This window comes from Ambystoma mexicanum, chromosome 4q (genome assembly GCF_040938575.1).
Source record: "Ambystoma mexicanum isolate Mex_15411 chromosome 4q, UKY_AmexF1_1, whole genome shotgun sequence".
NCBI lineage: Eukaryota > Metazoa > Chordata > Amphibia > Caudata > Ambystomatidae > Ambystoma > Ambystoma mexicanum.
In genome coordinates, this window is record NC_090928.1 from 521,238,544 (window position 1) to 521,258,085 (window position 19,542).

The 19,542-nt window shown below is 48.0% G+C and overlaps 1 protein-coding gene across 4 annotated transcripts in view; it reads left to right on the forward strand.

Annotated features, from left to right (window-relative positions):
- RALGAPA2 (Ral GTPase activating protein catalytic subunit alpha 2) overlaps nt 1–19,542 on the forward strand; it is a 3,672,963-nt gene that overhangs the window by 2,914,499 nt on the left and 738,922 nt on the right. The window contains exon 39 of one of the 4 annotated variants that reach the window (XM_069608072.1): nt 9,731–10,190. The exons of the other annotated variants lie outside the window; for them this stretch is intronic. Within the exon in view, the coding sequence (XP_069464173.1) occupies nt 9,731–9,774 (44 nt within the window). The 3' untranslated portion in view covers nt 9,775–10,190. Of the gene's footprint in view, nt 1–9,730; nt 10,191–19,542 lie in introns of those variants that run through there. 4 annotated transcript variants of the gene reach the window in all.

Sequence of the window (19,542 nt, forward strand, 5' to 3'; positions counted from 1 at the left end):
TCTTCCATAGATCTTTTGAGGCCGGCAAATGTGTGATTGAATAGGACCAGGTCATCTGCATATGAGAGACATGAAGCTTTGACCCCCATTAACTTAGGAGGACAGATGTTAGTCGACTCCAGCGCATCTGGTAGTTCAGCGACATATATGTTAAATAACAAGGAGGCAAGCACGCACCCCTGGTTTACTTCTCGCCTCGGTTTGTTAACCCTTTAACTGCCATTGGTATTTTCCCCCAGTGCCAAGTCCTTTTTTGGTGATCTCGGTATGTCGCCATTCAATGCCTTGTAACTATTTTGTTACATGAGATATCTCGGCCAAATTTTGCCCCTTTTTTTCCCACATCTAGGCGGTCGTAACGCCACCCAGGAATCCTAGGTTGCTGTAGGGGGGGGGGTGAGAAAATAAGCAAAAAGGGCGAAAATGTTTTTTTTCTAAAAATGCCAATAAGATGATGTACAAAGAAGCCTGTGGTTTTTTTTTCCTTGTAAGAGCTAGGAACAAATGGTTTGCTGTGCTGAATTCCCCATTTTCCTGGCTTTCAAGAACAGGTTGAGAGGAAACCAAAACAAATTATTTTGATGTGGTTATCAGCCGTTTTGTGAGATGTAGGCGATTTTGGCCATTTTTGCCAATTGAACATGCATGGACGGAATGGAAGAAAGGGGTAGGAAAACAGAATTGGAGGAAAGAAAGGCATACATTTCTGAAAAGTAGACAAAATCCCAAGTTTAGGAAGGGGTGATTTGCATAGATCGGGCAACAACTAGGTAGGGGAAAATGCCATAGATTGCGGGAAAAGCGGGAAAATGACAGAAAAAAGGTATGTGGTGGACATGGTTGCCTTGGTACGGCAATGTCTTCTATGAATTTTGAGAAAAGCAATGCTCTGCTACATTCCCCCGACTCTTGCAGTTAGGAAAGCACACATTTTTGGTAGTGTTTTACAAAACAAGCAATACCACAAGCCAAACACTGAGCCATGGTACACAGGAGTTTTATGCTTACGGCCTGAACAGTCGTACTTAGTATGTGTAAATCAGGAAAACCAATGTGGTGAGGAACGGCAAGCATACATTTTTTTGAAAGGGCACACGCAGACCTTTTCAAGGGTAGGTGACTTGTGCGGGTTACAAAAGTGTGTATGGTGCCTAAAGCAGCGAATAAATGTAAGGCACATTTGGGAAATGAAAGCGTTGTGTGACAAAGGGCACCAGCAAATGGGTCAAAACGTTAAACCACACAAACACAACACATGGCCTACCGTCCCGCGTTCCCACAGGTGTCCCGATGAAAACGGTACCTCACATGTGGGTGCACCTACCTGGGCGCCAACGGGAAAGCCTAAAACACAGGTAACCCCAAGTCTGTTCTGACAGCTTAATTTCACACTTTTTCCAGATGGGCACACCATACAGATCTGGGCCTCGGGTGTCCAAGCCACCAAGGAAAACAGGGAGCCCCATGCATTTCCGAAAATAGGACACCCGTGGGAATCCGTAGAGGTCTGATTTGCGCAAATCGGGCCAGAATTTATTACCCAAACACCCCGGCAAAGTCCGAAATGTGGGGGGAAAAAACACATTTTCCGCACATTTCACTCGGCTCACCCACCGAAACACACCGCCACCAACACATGGCCTACCGTCCTGCGTTCACCCAGGTGTCCTGTTGAAAACAGTACCTCACATATGTGGGTGCACCTACCTGGGCGCCAAGGGGAAAGCCTAAAAGACCCCTGCTCCCAAGTATGTTCTGACAGCTGAATTTCACACTTTTTCCAGACGGGCACACCATACAGATATGGGCCTTGGGTGTCCAAGCCACCAAGGAAAACAGGGAACCCCATGCATTTCCGAAAAGAGGACACCCGTGGAAATCCGCAGAGGGCTAACTTGCGCAAATCGGCCCAGAATGTATTACCCAGAAGCCCCAGTAAAGGCTGAAATGTGGCAAAAAACCCACATTTTTCATTTTGTCGGGGGTTCTGGGTAAAACATTCTGGTCCACTTCATGCAAGTTGGACCTCTGTGGATTCCCACTGGTGCACTCTTTTCAGAAATGCATGGGGCTCCCAGTTTTCCTTGGTGGCTTGGACACCCTAGGACCAAATCTGTAGGTTATCTCCCCAAACTCTTTTGTGGTTACCACTGGGTTAGCCTTTTCCCTTTGCGGCTAGATTGGTGCACCCACACATGTGAGGTACCGTTTTTGTTGGAACACCTGTGGGAACGCGGGAAGGTATGACATCTGTTGTCAGCAACGTGTTTCGGTGGGTGGGCAGAGGGAAATGTATCTGAAATTTATTGGATATAAACAATTCCCACAAATTTCACTCTGGTCAGCCATCGGAATAGGCTGACAACAACACATGTCCTACCTTCCTGCATTCCCACAGGTGTCCCAATTAGAGGCAGACCTCTCATGCGCGGGTGTCGTTCCTGAGTGACAATGGGAACATCATTTGTACAGTAAGTTCTCTTTAGTGCGTTCAGGAAACAGTAAAGTACTGTCAGTAAGCCATTTCACATGCACCTTTCCTCACACTTCTCATACATACCAGTCACACTGCTATTGCACAGGCAAGGTGGGATTTAGCACAAGGACGAACCTCCTTGTGTAGCACAAGGATTTTGTCATTGTGAGAAGTGATGCCACGACAAGGCACCCACCGGATCACTGGCCATTCGTACCCCTTTCGTGTCTGCAGTCAGTAGGCATCCATTTCAGCAGTTGCACTTCTACCAAATCACTTGCGCCAGAGCAAGCGCATCTACACTTGAGCATATCTACACACTTATAGCATACACATCTACTCACAATGCAACTGTCTCTAGCAATACCTTGTACATCATTTGTCAGCAATTGCATAGCAACTGTGTCTGCATTCAACCTCTACGTGCCTAGAATGGTATGTGGACACTGATCGCAAGTGCATATTGGCTCACTTGGCTACCTGCCCTACAGGCGCTGTCTTCCACACCAACTTCAAGTATGCCCTTAGCCACTCTGTTAAAACATTCATATGTTCAACCGTACCCACACAAAACACACACCCTGAAACATGGCAATCATTTCTGCAGTGCTGGGAAAGTGTATTCACAGAAATTACATCTTACAGTATAACAATAAACAAGGCAGGATGTTACAAAGTATGCAAGACACTGCTGCCATACAGTTTGTTTCCAAGTACCACTTTCATGACACTTAGACCTCAAGGGAGGGAGCCAAAGTGGCGTGTACTATTTTCAAGAGACACCCCTTGAGTGGAGGGAACCTGAATGGTGTTCTGGTCTTCCCCAACGCACCCCTCAAGTAGAGGGAGCGGGACTGGTGTTTCTTTGAATGCCAAACCTTAGGTGGAAGGAGCTGGAATCGGGTTCCTTTCCAATGTACGCTGGAAGCAAAGGGGGCTTCCCTGACGTTTTTTCTACGGTAATCCCGAAGTGCAGCAAGCTGCACTAGCGTGCCTTGCCAAGACACCCCAAAGGGGAGTGACCCAGAGTGCTGTTGCCTTCTTCTCCAAGGCCCGCCTCAAGTGGAGGGAGCTGGAGTGGCATTCCTTTTCAAGATGCGCCTGTAGTGGAAGGAGCCTGAATGGCATTACTTTGCAAGTCACACCTCGTGCAGAGGGAGCTAGACTGACCTTTCCTTTTGAGGCAGACCTGAAGTGAAAGGTACTGGGATGGTGTGCCTTTCCAAGGCAGGCCTCAAGTGGAGGGATCAGGACTAGCATTGCTTGCCAAAGCATACCAAAGGGGAATTAACCACAATAGAGTTCCTTTCTTGGTCATGGCACGCCTCAACTGGAGGGATCCATAATGAATGTTCTTTGAAAGGCAGGTCTGTAATGGAAGGAGCCTGATTTGCGTTCCTTTGCAAGTCACGCCTTGAGCTGAGGGAGCTGGACTTAAGTTTATTTCGTAGGTAGGGCTCAAGGGAAAGCTACGGCAGCGGTGTGCCTTTCCAAGGCAGGCCTCAAGTAGAGGGAGCAGGACTAGCAATGCTCATGAAAGCATGCTAAATCTAGTGAAGTGAGTTGAAATACTGTTGCATTTTTATTGAAGGTACACCTCCAGACCAGGGAGCAGGAGTGCCATTCCTTTATAAGACATGCACAAATTCAGAGCCTAAGGGTCCCCTTCAAGGAATGATGGCCATTTTCGGAAATCAGTCGATCTCCCAATATTTTTCCTTTGTATGATACAAAAGGAAACCAGGCTGAAAGCAGAGGGCTGGGTGGGAAGGGCATTGGGGACAGTACACCAGAGTATCCTTCCTCTTTCCTTGTTTTGTACACACCTTACATTTTCTGTAAGGTTGTGACTTCGTGGCTGTGGGAGGAACATAATCACCAAAGTGTTGCTCTTGCAATCTGGCCACATCTCTTACCTCTTGAAAGGAGGACATTTCTACATGGCCCATACTCGGAGAATTAACAACTTCTGTTTCAAAGTTCAGAAAAGAAAGTTTGTTTTGTGGAGTAGCTGCCCGGTACACTACATACGCATTGTACGTTGCAATATGCACAATGCGTGTGGCCAACGTTTTGTGCCAGAAGCGCGACTTGCGCTCTGCACGGTATGACTCGAGCACTTGGTCGTTTCATCTACTCCACCCATGTACTTGTTGTAGTCCAGAATGCAGTTGGGCTTCCACACTTGCCGGGTCTGCACGCGCGGAGTGACTGCTGAAGTACTTTTATCATGAATAGTACTTAGCATGTACACATCCCTTTTGTCACAGAATTTCACTGCTAACAGTTCATCCCACCGCAATGCCATACATTCTCCCTTGGCCAACTTCTTACACACAAGTTGTCTGGGGAGGCCTTTCCAGTTACTGCGTATTGTACCGCATGCCAGTGTGCTCACATTCAACAATTCCTTGAACAGTGGAATTCCAGTGTAGAAATTGTCTACATACAAATGGTGACCCTTGTTGAGCAATGGTGTGAGAAGATCCCAAACTATCTTCTCACATGTCCTTAAATGGGCTGGGCAGACCGGAGGGTTTAGGGTGGAGTCTTTGCCAGTTTAGACTCTCATGCTGCTGACATACCCAGTGGTACTTTCACACAACATGTACATTTTTATCCTGTATCGTGCTCTCTCGCTAGGAATGTATTGCCTGAACACTAGGCGACCTTTGAACAACACCAACGATTCATCAATGGATATGTTCTGGCTAGGAACATACACCTCTGCAAATCGCTGACTGAAGTGCTCCAGAAATGGCTGGAGTTTAAAGAGCCTATCAAAGTTTGGGTCAGTTGTGGGTAATGCTGCCGAGTTGTCATTGAAATGCAACATACGGTGCAGTGCTTGAAACTGATTTCTACTCATTATAGCTGGAAAAAAGGGGCTAGAATGTGCCACTATAGTAGACTAGTACATTGAGACAGCCGGCTTCTGCGATACTCCCATGAGCAGGATGAGCGCCCAAAATTTTCTCAACTCAACATCGGTTGTGGGAACCCATGCATGTGCTCTGGACTAGGGTTTCAGAGTGGGACCCCTTGACCTCAAGAACTGTGCAGCGTATAAATTGGTTTGCTCAACCACATCTACAATGAACCCATCATCAACAAAAAGGTTGAAAAAATCAATGGGCTGAAACCCATCTGTATTCACTGTGCACCCAGATATACCAGTTAAAGGGGGCACAAAAGGCTGAGCCATTGCTGGAGACACCCACTGCGACTCTTCAGCCATGTCACGAACTGGCACATTGCGTGGACGTCCTGCACGTCCCCTCCCCCTTCCAGGTCCCCTGCGTGTGGGAAGTGTGCACAAAGGTACATGTACTCTGTCATGCTCTTCGTCATCAGATGATGATGAGGAGGAGGCGGCGGCGCCGGAACCTTCATCCATTGAAAACTCACTTCCCCAATCACTTTCCTGCTGACCCTCAGAAGCACTTTCTGTTTCAGATTGCATATCCACCTCTGTGCCTTGCTCCGAGGCAGACTCCATCACTGCAGCAAAAGCCTCTTCACCAGACATTGATCGGCGAGAAGCCATGAGTGCTTTTGCTATGGAACCCTTCACTGCCCAGAGACCAGATGAAGACTGAAACAATAAGTATGTGTGCTTCTCAAAGTATGGAACATAGTACAGTTAGTGGTATTCAGTGCCACAAACCTACACCACACAAGTACGCCAAAAGGTCCAGACTTTGCTCAGAAACTGTAGCAGCCCTCTGCAATATGAGGTACTCTCAACACGCTACAAGAAATGGAGTATTATTTTGCAAACACTCGCGTGAAATGCTAAGGACCAGCTGACTGCTTTCCTACAAGTGGGTAGACAGCTACAACACACCTGCACCTAAAATAAAGACAACAAAAAAACTACGGACGATGTACTGTTGCGCTATACATTACACAAATACAAGTGTAGGGATGAAGATTGCACTCACACTACCAATGCACAAACAGCCAACGTGCGTTGCACCATCCCCTCGTCCATGGGATGCTGGTGGATGGGAAATGGAGATGAGAAGCAACCATGCAACATATAAGTGATTGGGTGAGTTGAAAAGCCAGAGGCAATCAAGACACAGACTGGGAAGATAAGAAAATTACATGGCAGGCTCTTCCAGACAATTGCTAGCACACTTTTGACAAAAACACCTGCACATTCACATAGGGTTCTGTGTTGGAATGGTGAAGGTCACAAGGACCAAATTAATGCAAGGGCAAGCAAGTGGAATTAGTTTGATGAAAGTGATGATGGGTAGCAAAGAAATAAGCAGCATCTACATATACAAAATACATTGACATGCAATGCACAGAAATCAATTGCGAGGAAGTGGGAGTCTCGCAGTCACCATACTTACTGACATTTTTAGTCCATCAGTTACTGGCCTCCCCCACGCACAATAGCGTCTGGGCAAAGGTCAAAATGTCTTCAATGAAAAAGGTCCATGCCTCTTTTTGAAAGGTGGACCCCATCTCTGTGAAACATCACTTCCCCTTTGATGAAGCCATGGTGTATAGTCCGAATTCTGTCATTCCCCTTTGTCAGTCTGGCAAGCTCCCCATTGAGTTTCCTCACAGAGGAGTTCCCTTGCATTCCCTGGAGTTCTCCAATCCCTCCTGGGAATCATCTGGGACCAGGCCACCACAGTGTTTGCAAACCTCTGTATGATCCATTACAGTTCCACCATGAGCTGCTCCCGTACCCCCTTTCGTCCCACAGGTGCCAAATTATTTCCACCCAGGTGCACCACTATAAGGTCTGGGGGAGGAGGGGCATCTCCTTTTGCCTCGACATCGCTTATGGCTCCTCGGAGCTGATGAAGGCGCATCCCTCCGACCCCAAACCAACGCACTGCAAGGGCATCCCTTCCAGATCCAGATGTGGGTGGCCCTCAGACCAGTCTTGTGGCCCTTTTGATGAAAGAGTGGCCGAAAATCCACACAACCCTCATCCTCACTAGGAAATGGAAACAGGAAAACCCCCATGAATATGGCCAGACCTACAGTTTACCAATTAGCACAACGATTGCGTCAACACATGGCTCTTGTAACAATCCAAGACGCACACTTCACCCAATCGGACATGCACCTCTCATGTGAGATAACGGTAGGTCGATACGTATTTGGCACATTATTTTCAGGGGAAAGAGGTGAAGAAGACAGTATGTCACCTTGTGCCAATAACACAGTTGTGCTGGCGTAATTGTAATCAGTGAAGGTTTCTACTCCTGTGGGCCACCAACTGCACTGTGAACGGTGGTAAGGTGACTTGCACATGCTACACCACTATACTTTGTCAGGGTGACTACTCTGCCAGAGGAAGTCCACAGCAAGTGTGCTTTATACGTTCTCTGAATATAGGTACCTAGACAGAATGTGCCCCATTTACCACAAATGAATGCAACTTTAGACACTTTGATTGTGAGTGCTTCGGCCACAGCTCCAGGACCACTGGTGAACTTGGGGGCACTCGACTACCAAGGCAGAGAGGCGGCCAAGGTCACACACATCAACCACCACCAGCCTACATCTCTGCCTGGCCAGCACTAAAGATTTCCCCTCCAGAAATGGATGGGGACCCTGCCAGGGCACCCTACACCCACTGCTGAATTTGGGGGACAAAATATCCACCTGGGAGACGGACGCCCAAGGCCAATGACATCACCCCCCCCCCCCCAACGTCCTGCTCCTCTAGCTACCATGCGTTACAGCTTTCCCCCTGCAAAAGGATGGGGACCCTGGTGGGGCTCACTGGGATCACTGCTCGAATTGGACCACAGAAATGGTGACCGTTGCAGTAAAAGGAATGCGCTCTGTACCAAGTGTGCATAGCATGCTCAAAAAAAATTACCATCTGCATAACTACGGAAACATTTTTGAAGGTTTGCTGCTACTTATGTCGGCCAAACTTTTCCTTCTGCAAATCAGCCACCTTTCTCAATGCAAGGCACACCCATCACTGGCCCCCGAACCTCCCCACTACCCTTTCCCACCCATACCACTGACACTGCAGCCACAGTTCCTCCGACCACAGTAGCCCTCCACCCCAACATTACCAAGTAATATATGTAGTACTTACATAAGTCAGTGATAGCTTTTCAGTAGCCGCAACTGCAAAGGAAACATAAAAAAATTAAATTCAGTGCTTTGCCTACCAATAACACATCCAAACTGTCTGGCAGCTATCTGTAAATTTTTCAGTTCCTTCCACCAGATACAGGACACTTCTCAGTCATCTACCACCACGGAAGGCTGGACTGCACACTGATTGGAAATGGAAATAAGACCAGTGGGCGTATGGCATCCCTCAGCACAAAACAAACCTCCTGGAAATTATCTGGGACCAAGCCACCAGTGTTTGGAAACCTCTGTGCAATCCATTCCAGTTCCTCCATGAGCAGCTCCTGTATCCCTTTCCCTCCCACAGACGCCAAATCATTTCCTCCCAGGTGCACCACTGTAAGGTCAGTGGGGGTGCATCTCCTTTTGGCTGGACATCGCTGATGGCTCCTCTGAGCTGGTGAAAGCGCTTCCACCTGACCCCCAACTAATGCACTGGGAGGTAATCCCTTTGTGACCCAGATGTGTTTGGCCCTCAGAAAAATCGTGCAGCCCTTTGGATGAAAGAGTATCCAATTATCTACACAACCCTCATCCTCACTAGGAAATGGAAACAAGTAAACCCCCATGAATATGGCCAGACCTACAGTTTACCAAATAGCACAGCGATTGTGTCAACAAATGGCCCTTGTGACAATCCCAGACACACACTTCCCCCATTCTGACATGCACCTCTCATGTGAGATAACAGTAGGTCGATACATAAAGGGCATATTTTTCTTAGGGGGAACGAGGTGCAGAACACAGTATTAAGAAGCACCTAGAGATAGATACCTGGATGGATGAAAATAAACAACCTGCAGGTAAAAGCCAGAAGGTAAATAGTGTACCACAACAGTAGGGTGAGAGCGTTGGGAAACTAAATAAATTATCAAATGCCCCTTTTTTAAGAACAGGGGAATTACGGTAAAAAATAGAGAGGGTAGGTCACTAGAAAAACGGTAAACCACCTTATGAAAAGACGTCGTGTCGTGATAATGTCCTTTACCAAGTAGTGCATGTCTAGTACTGAAGAATTGGAAGAATATATTCTCTCATGGTAAATTGTATACCCCGAATGTAGGAATAAGACTGCATAGAAGTTGGGTTAATAATTAAATCCATTCTTCATACACTTGCTTCTCACAGATACCTTCTTGTGGAACTCTGGCCCAGAAATGAAACAGATGTGAACCGAACACATGAGCCTTGACCAAGAAGTATAAAGAATACAAGAAGACCGAATAGTCACTACATAACAGACTGTTGCTATACAAAATATAACCCCTGAAGAATTTCCTGAAATTATGAGAACTGATAAAGGAAAGAAACATGTTGGGTAGTGTGGATTGTAGAAAGAAAGGATGTGTGAATGACATAAGTGTGAATGAGTAGAGAACGATTTTTATGGGGAAGTTAGAGTACCCAGTGAAGAAAGGAGAAGATATAAAAAGTAAATGAAAAACTGAAAAATTTGTCTTCTACTGATGAACTATTTAATAACAGAGATAGGTATTAGAAAATAGAATGTTATGTAGAAGTTGTCTGTGGCCAATGATACCAAAAAAAGTGGCAAATGTGTAATAATTGAACTTAGACAAAAGTGCAAGATGCTGTCTTTGTTGAGATAATTGTGAATGTATTTTTTAGTGGTGTTTTTATTGAGAGTAAATAAATTGATATTTTTGATAAAAAAAAACGTTTGGAATAAGTATGTTGTAATCTAATGAGTTAAACAACATGCAGGACTGAGTTAGAAGAAGGTACTGGAGAGGCAAGGGACCCTTTAAGCATTAGTGTGGTATGTTTAGTGGTTTTGACGTTTTGAGGGTTCAGATAAATATTCCCTCTAGTCTCTTAAAGTTTTTTCAAGCAGAACACAGTATGTCACCTTGTGCCAATGACAGTTGTGCTGGCGCAATTGTCATCACAGAAGGTTTGTGCTCCTGTGGGCCACCGATTGCACTGCACGGTGGTACAGTGACTTGCACATGCAGCACCATTACACTTTGGCAGGGTAAGTATTCTGACAGAGGAAAAGAACTCCACAGCAAGTGTGCTTTGTATGCTCTCTGAATATAGGCACCCTGACAGAATGTGCGCCATTCACCACAAATGGATGCAATTTCCGACAGTTTCACTGAGAGCTTCCGCCACAGCTCCAGGACCACTGGTGACCTTGGGGCACTCAACTAAAAAGGCAGAGAGGCCAGCGCTACAGCTTTCCCCTCCAGGAAGGGATGGGGACACTGCCGGGGCACCCTGCACCTACTGCTGAACTTGGGGGAGAAAACACCCACATGGGAGACAGGCGGCCAAGGCCAGTGACATCACCCCCTGACTGTCCTGCCCCTCTAGCTACCCTTCGTTACTGCTTTGCCCCCTGCAAAAGAATGGGGACCCTGGCAGGGCTCACAGGGACCACTGTTGGAATTGGGCCACAGAAATGGTGACAGTTGCTAAAAAAGGAATGAGCTCTGTACCAAGTGTGCATTGCATGCTCAGAAGAAATGACTGTCTGCATTACTACCAGACAACGTTTTTGCAAAATTGTTGCAAATTAGGTTTAGCAAACATTTTTTTCTGCAAAGCAGCCACCTTCCTCAATACAAGGCACACCCATCACTGCCCCCTTTCTGTTTGCGAATTTTGAGCTTGAATAGCTCAAAATTTTACATAGGAAGTTTTAAAAAAGAGAATGCTAGTATTTTTTTTTTATGTTGCCTATCTATTTTTTAAATAACATTTTTTACTAGACCATGCCTTTAAGCATACCGATGCACATCTTTTTAACATCCATTCACTGCAGTCGTGCAGATTGGGGATAGGTAGGATTGCAAGAGGTTGGGTGGAGGTTGCTGGAACAGAGGAAGCTATAGAAGTGGAAGAGAGTGACACAGACGTGCTTTTCTACAGCAGATACCTGTGCGCAGATTGTAGGTCATGGGTTTGTACATTTTGATGTAAATTAGCCTTTGCTTAGGGTTCCTCTATATTGTCGTGATGGGACTGGATGAGGTGCTTAATTAAATTGGAGGTTGCAAATGTTTGGGATGGTTTATTGGAAGCTTCCATCTGTAATAGCTTACAATAGGAAACACACTGAACTTTTTTAATGTCCTCCTTACTCCAATGCTACTTGACATAGAAATACTGCCAGCTGTCAGTGAGCGTTTTTTGGGCACAGTGCTCCTTCCATGGAATTAAGGCGAATATTTAGCATACCCATGCACATCTTTATAACTGCCTTTCATTGCTTTTTCCTCTTTGCTGAGCTGGTTTCCTGTAAGGTTTGAGCAAGTGATTTGCAAATTCCCCAAGAAAGTGACAATGTCCAATGCAACTTAGACATATCCCTGAAATAGGACAACAGTATATGTAGTCGAAGTTGTTTAAGCTAGTGATTTATATAAAAATCGACCAAAACAGAACAAGTAACACATGTTTATTTTTCACTAAACTGCAGTTTCTTAAATAGGGGACGGACAAAGTCTGAAAGAATGAATAAAATTAAAAAGAAATTGTTAGGGGTTTCTTTGAATGATTTGCCAAATAATTTGCCCTTGGCTGCTTGCTGCCTTCTATGTTGGTTGCTTGCTTGAAATAGGATCAATTTCTGTTATGATGGCCATTTTCCTTTCTGTTGTGATTGTACTGTTGGTATTATGCAGTAGGCATATAGCTTTCTGGCCCATTTTGTCAGAATCGTAGAGTCGATGCTCCTTCCTTTTCTATTTTACTTTATCAGCCAGCATGAGTATCTATGAAATTGGTCCCAACACATCTAGTAATTTATCTTGGAATGATTTCCAAGATCCATCAAGCTGTGTCTTCATGTGTTTAGTATAATTGCCCATGCAGGTGAGCATTATTTTGTCTTTTTTAGGTGTTTTCCTGAATTCCTTTTGCCAGATGTGGTCTGGGACACTTATTCCATAGTTTGTTTCTGGCTTTTTGGGCCAGTGGTGTTCTCAACCTCCTCAAGTATGCCGCTTTTTTTGTTCGTGGCTTCCATTCTGATGACCAGGTATGAATGGGTGTCTAGGTCAAAGTGGCCTCCATTCTCCTTCTGATTTTACTGAGTCTTTCTTTCCTTTAGAGCTTTTTTGTCTTTATCTTCACTGGACGATGACAGCATTTCCATCTTCTCTTCACTGGACTGCTCCCGCCAACTGTCGTTTTCCTCGACCGAGCTGGGTGAGGATATTTTCTACCATGTGCTTTCTTTTATCCTCATTACAGTGCTTTTCTTTTGCCACTTTTTTTCTTTCTGTGGTGTACTCTGAGGTGTGTGTTCATCATGTGCCCTCGGGGCTTTCTTTCTTCCACCTTTTTCTCTTCCATGGTTGCCTGTTCTTATCGTGTTCATGCCTTGGGAGAACTTTAACCAAGTCTGCATGAGGGATAGATGCTGTGAACTATGTCTCAAACTAGCACCTAACGCCTTCTGGATGGTCTAGCCCATACTCGTCTGCATCCTTTTTAGGTTTACATGTGGTCTTACCTGTTCATTGTAGCTGTGAGCGGTGGTTGTGCAGAATCAACTACCACACATTCAAGGTGCTGCCAGCAACAGCCAGGGTCTTGAAACACCCTTGGCTGGGTCTCCTGTTTCTGCTCGCCTCGTGTTGCAGCAATCATATCAGCTTGTCTGTGTTTCCCGAATGTTCCTCTCCCTTCTTGTTAATTTCAGAGGCCTGTAACTTCTATAGTGTTACTCACGGCTTCTCCATGTTACTGGCAGTCAAGCATGTGCAAGCTAAACAGATGAATTATTTGCATCGATCTTGCGGTTTCAGCTTTGGCCAAAGATATGAATGTAGAGAGATGTATATGTGCTCGTCCTCTTACCTATGTGGGTCATAAGCATGTGCTTCGTGCCTATATGCAATAAACTACTGCAGGTTTGTGTAGCTTCATGAATGGATGAATTTGTACTTCATGTATAAGCAAGGCTACATCGTGATGTCAGTGATGTCATTGGGTTCTGATTTCCCAGTCAGTCGACCTGATTGATTGATGTCAATTCCATGTCGTTCAAATCATCAATTGGGTATGGTCTGAATTGTTTTCTAAAGGAATATCGCTTTATACGCTTGTGATACATTGATGATTGGAGTGATGGGTTTAAGAGCAAGGCACATCTATTGTTTCTCTGTGTTCATGTCGAGAGTCGTGCGGGGGGCATGTGGGTCAGATTTGGCCCCCATCTACACCACATTATCTAGAAAGTTTCAGTATGCGATCTAGGTCTCCGTAATTTAGCAACCTGGCGATGGTGACGTGGTAGTGTGCCAGGCTTCGGAGGTGGGGCCAGCACACGATGATCTCGCTCTGAGAAATTGTGCTGAAAAGTGTTCCGCGCACAGCACAGATTTGAAAAGATCTTCAAAAAACTGCTTCATAGGCCTCTTAGCTGCATTCTCATGGTCATGATTCACCTTATCCAGATCTCTGATCCTTGTTTCTGCCTCAGTAATGTGTCCTCTTTCGAATGGATTGTGTCCTCCTACATATTCTTCATCTTATGATATCTTCATATCCAGATTTAGCTGCTTCGACAGCAGCTAAAGCTGGATATGGAGATATCATAAGATGAGGAATACGTGGTAGGAACATCCAGTCGAAAGAACGTTACCACGGATAAGTAACTTGTTCTTTATCGATAGTATTTCACAGCGAGTTGATGTTGGCTACTAGATCATCCAATTTCGAGTTGACTGCGGCAAAAACACTTTGTACAGCAACCATGACAGGATCCGTCTGGGCCTGCGGTGTCTGTACATCCACTGGTGCAACCAGTGGAGCCGACTCCATTGGCTGGTGTACTCGTGAACAAATCCATGGGGCCTCTCCTCTTACCAGCCCCTCTCGGGCATGGCATAGACACACCCCGCCGGAATGCGCTTTTCCGCACCAGTGAAGCAAATATGGTCCAATACAGATTTTGTTGGTGCAAATTACAACTGTAATAAGCCGCCCAGTGAACCTGCCAATACTGTGTGCCAGAGCAATCACCAACCTGAGGTTAGTCTCCTTCAAACAGTCTATTTCCTATACCAGCGATAGCCAAGGATGTCAGCCTGTATCAGGACCTGAATGCCGCTTCCCATGCCCAGGAGCGCCCAGGCACCCAGCCCCCAAGCGAGCACAGTGCCTCCTCACTTCCGCTCCACATGTAGGAGTTCACCGCAGTTGGGCACCGACAGACCATCTTCTGCAGGGACAACAGGATCTTACAGCACCACGCTACCAATGCGCCATCTCCTGTTCCAGCTGCGCCCCAAGTGTGAAGTGCTTCAGCCCCCATGACGCTCGATAATTGTGGTCCTGGGGCTCTTGGCAGCCACCACCGGGAGTCCTCAAATGCTGGCCAGGGTTGGGGAACGGCTCACCCTCCCAGCAGGGCAGATCTCATCACAGAGCTACCCTATATGGGCAGCCTGCCGGCAGGTGGCCGTCACAGGCCCTGCCAAGCCGTGGGCTCAGGTCGCATCCGTCCAGAAGTCTGTAAAGGCCTCACGCCAAGATCCCTCTCGGATCATATTCAGTCGGGTTGCTGCTGATATCATCAGCCCCTGCTGTGCCCCAGACTTAGCCAGGACCCTCTTTAGGTACCCTCCGCCGTCAGGGAAATTGGTGTAGATGGTCCAGGAAAGGATTTATTAAATGCAGCATATCGCTGGGGATCGGAGCTCAATATCTATGCATCCGTATTCGATGCTGCTCAGCACCGCCCCTCTCCTTTGCCTTTCGACTGGCAAAAGCGATTTGATGCCATAAACTATGGCAGGAACGGCTATACAAATGCAAGATAACATAACATATCTTTGAATCATGAACGGGCTAGAAGGACCCCCACAGCACAGGAAGTAACAGATCTGAGCACTGTAAGACCACCCTTTGAATGCTCCCCTTCATATGTACCTCTCTGAACGTCATTTCTGTACAGAACAGGCTAGAAAATCTCTACACCCTTTACCAACTTTTCTGTGTCATAGGATTAGATTGATGTTCTCTTTATAACCCTTTGCTCCCAATCTGACAGTGTGCATGGGTCATAGCAGAATCAAAATGCTTTATGTCTAAAGCCTCCATCCTGCTTCACAGCACTCGTGCAAGAACTAGCAATCTAAGGGCCATGTTCTTCCAACCCCGGAAACCAGAAATAATCTGGCCCGACTAAGAATTGAAAATGTGATCAGCAGTGAGTGCGAGCAGCAGTGAGTGTGAGCAGAGTAATTCCCGATTCAGACAATAAGCTTTGCTATAAGGGGGCGTGGCTAGAAGGCCATGTGAGCAGACGTGCTCTTGGAGGAGCTCCTGTTGATCCTGAATTCATCCGGTGAAAAAGTGCAGTTGCACTAGCCTTTTGAAGATGGAAACATAGGCGTCAGTTTATGAACACATACAGCACAGTTGCTGACAATCTGGAGTCCACACAACCAAAGGAACACCAGTTAAGGGCAAGCGAAGTTCCCGGGGATGGAGATCCGAAGATACAAAATGGCGGCCGCTCAGGACAAAGAAGACGAAACATGCAGACCTGCAGCGGCACCCCTTGTGTGACCGGCCGAGTGAGGCGAACATACACCTTTCGGTGTGTCACCGATGCGCACATTTGCTCCGGTTTGCCCCAAATGCACAGGAACAGGAGGACGCGTGAGGCGGAGGGGCGGCCGGTGCTAGGACCGCGCCCGAGCTGTGGCAGGTGAAGCGGGACCTCGCGGCCAGAACAGAGAAGCGCCCCATACCTCCTGGGGCTGGTGGGAGCGAGCGGCAGACTCCGGTCCTACGCGGATCGCCGGGAGCCGGGGACTGCAGCGCCGGCATCGTAGCGCCCGCCCACAAGCTTTCCGGCCCCGTAGACTTGGGTGTTCGGTGGAGGCCCGGAGGCGGCATGAGAAGCGCCCGGGTTGCGCTGTATGTTGTAGCGGACATCAGATCGGATGACTGGTGCTGGGCCCGCATGCAGGGCAGGGACTGAGCAGCCGGACCCCGTGGCCTGAACAGGGGGGTGGCCCTGGCACCCCACAGTGTGAGAAGGCGGGCTGTATGATCCGACCTTATGGTTGTGGGCGCGGGGCTGCGAAGGCGAAAGTCCGCTGGGGAGCGCTGAACAATGGCAAAAGCAAGCCGGCCTGTGATTACGGAGAGGAAAGAGGAAAAGAGCGGACCGGCAAGCTTTTGAAGACTGACTCTAATGGGTCAGTGAGGTGGCCTGATAAATCTGTGAACTGCTAGCGTTCCCTCACTTAAGCTAGTCTGGTGGCACCACAATAAAGTACACACTCCCTCACTCCATGGTGGAAGTGGGAGTAGAAAGGCCAGCTGATGAGCTCCAAAAGGCGGTAGGCCAGAGGGATGAAGGATGCTGCGGGGACCATAGGCATTGATTGATTCTCGAAGTCAAGTACCTTGAACAGCAGCAGTCACCCAGCGTGCATGAATCGGGGGAGTGTGTATAATGAGAGGGACACATGAGAAACACATGTGATGAGCTGGTGGACCTGCTTGAGCCCGCAGCCAGTGTGACACACGGAGCCTAGTTCGGCTGGCCCACGGTACGAGCGCGTGCTAGCAGGATCGGAGTGAAGCTCCATTGTTACGTGGGAGGGCACAATCCACTCCGGTAGCTAATAATTGGCTCCCAGACACCCCTTATGAGGCCCGCACGGGCCCAGGCGCCAGCAGCAGTTTCGTCCCGCTGGGGCTGGCGAGAGGGGAGGCTTGCCCACAATTCTTTGGCACAACGCCATGTCCAGCAAACCATCAAGAACGAAGAGCAAGCAGCCCACGTTGGAAGAGTACACCAGAACACCGCTGGGCCCGGAAGGAGCCAGGAGCAAAGATAAAACCCCCGCTTTGAGCGCAGTCACCATGGGCACCAACCAGGAAGTCCTTGCGGTGATCGCAGATCTGAAAGTAGCCTGGGAGACCAAACTGGGTCTGGCTATGACTGAATTGAAAGCTGCACTGGAGCTGAAAGTCGAGGCAGTGCAGGAGGAAGTGAACCTTCTCCGACAAGATGTCAGGTCGCAGGCAGAACGCACAGAGAATCTGGAGAAAGAGGTGGGCCCGAACACAGCGGACTGTGCAAAACATAAAGCAGACCTTCATGCCCTAGTGCAACGCGTGGGTAACCTAAAATGCAGGGCGGAGGAGGTGGAGGGACATGCCCGAAGGAATAACATCCGTATTGTCGGCTTGCCGGAGGGGGCCGAGGGACCCAACCCTATAGAGCTCATTGAATCTATGCTGCTGCAGGAGATAACCAGAGGAGTTTTGTCCCAGGGCTTCACAGTGGAAAGGGCGCACAGGGCTCTAATGTGGAGGCCGCTGCCAGGCCCCCCTCCTAGGCCAGTGATCGCCATGATCCTGAACTATCGAGATCGAGAAAGAATCCTTGAACACTTCCGTAAGGGCGGAACAATACAAAGAGGGACAGCAAATGTAACCGCATACCTGGTTATACCCTGTTAGTACAACGTAGCCGCATGAACTTTGGGACTGTGAAAAGAAGATTGTGTGAAGTATATGCTGCTCTACCCGGCAAAGCTGAAAGTGTTCCATAAAAACGGAACCTTGTTTTTCGAAACCCCAGAAGAAGCTATAGGGTGGCTCAACACGCAGAGCTGCCCCCAGGAGTCGGGCATCCAGATGGCAGAAGTAGAAGGAAGAGATAAGTAACCTTTGGAGCGGGCACCAGAGGGTGTCGCAGCCTAAGACTATGGGACTTGATTATTGCAACAGATGTAGCTTATGGGCTGGCACGATCAGGTTGGAATGGGACATGATCCGTGAGCACTGAGACTTTTAACCCAGCTAGGGAGCCTCGCAGAGCTAGTCCTCATACCCCCATTTAGAGTAGATTACTTAGGTTACCGGTAGTCTGTTGACACCCTGCCGGGCTTCTGTCCTCGGCACACCGAGGCGGAACCAGAAGCGGGGTCGCCTGAGATCCAGGGATGGAGCTGGGCATTTGTTGGGGTTGGGAGGGGATAGGGGAGGGGAAGGGTGGTGTGTGGGGGTTTGTTGTTGGGAAAAGGGGGAGGGGGAGTTTGTTGAGGGCGGGTGGGTAATGAGCCAATATGGGAATCTTATCAGGCGGGAAGGAGGGGGGAGAGGGGGGGCAGGATATTGTATCTATGGCGTCGGGGTGCCTTAGAGTGGTTACCTGGAACGTTAGGGGCCTCAATAGTTGCTTGAAGCACAATAAAGTTATGATGTACCTGAAAAGGATGAGGGTTGACATAGCATTATTGCAGGAGACCCACCTCACCAGGGAGAAACTGGAGGTGGTTAAGAGAAAGTGGAGGGGGTGCATTGCGGGTGCCACATACTCGGCCTATGCAAGAGGAGTTATCACTTGGGTAGCACCTCACGTACCATTCCAATTGCTCCAGTCCACAGGAGACCCAGAGGGCAGACCGATTGTTGTGAGGGGGATGCTGGAAAACCAGGAAGTGAGTATAGTAAACTTATACACCCACAACCAGGATGCAGCGGCCTATTTTCGGACCCTGTATGGTAGGATTAGCCCCCTACTGGGTGGCGGGATCCTATGGGGAGGAGACTTTAATTGTGTACTGAATCCTAAGGTAGACAGGTCAGACAATAAGCTAGACAAGCCCACCCCGGCTGCAAAGGTGCTCAAGGCCCTCCTGAGAGACTACGATTTAGTAGATGTCTGGAGGCAGTTGCACCCAGCAGATAGGCAATACTCACACTATGCAGCGCCACATGATCTGCACACGAGACTGGACTACGTGTTTGTCGCTGCCGATCTGGTACGTGGGATGAGAGGCGCGGAATATAAGGCCAGGGTGCTATCAGACCACTCCCCTCTGGTTCTAGAGTGGCAACACCAACCCCTTAGAGCGCGGATTCCGACGTGGAAGCTCAGAGCCGAGGCTCTGCAGGATTTGGGATTCCGGGAGGATTTAAGGGAGGAGATCACA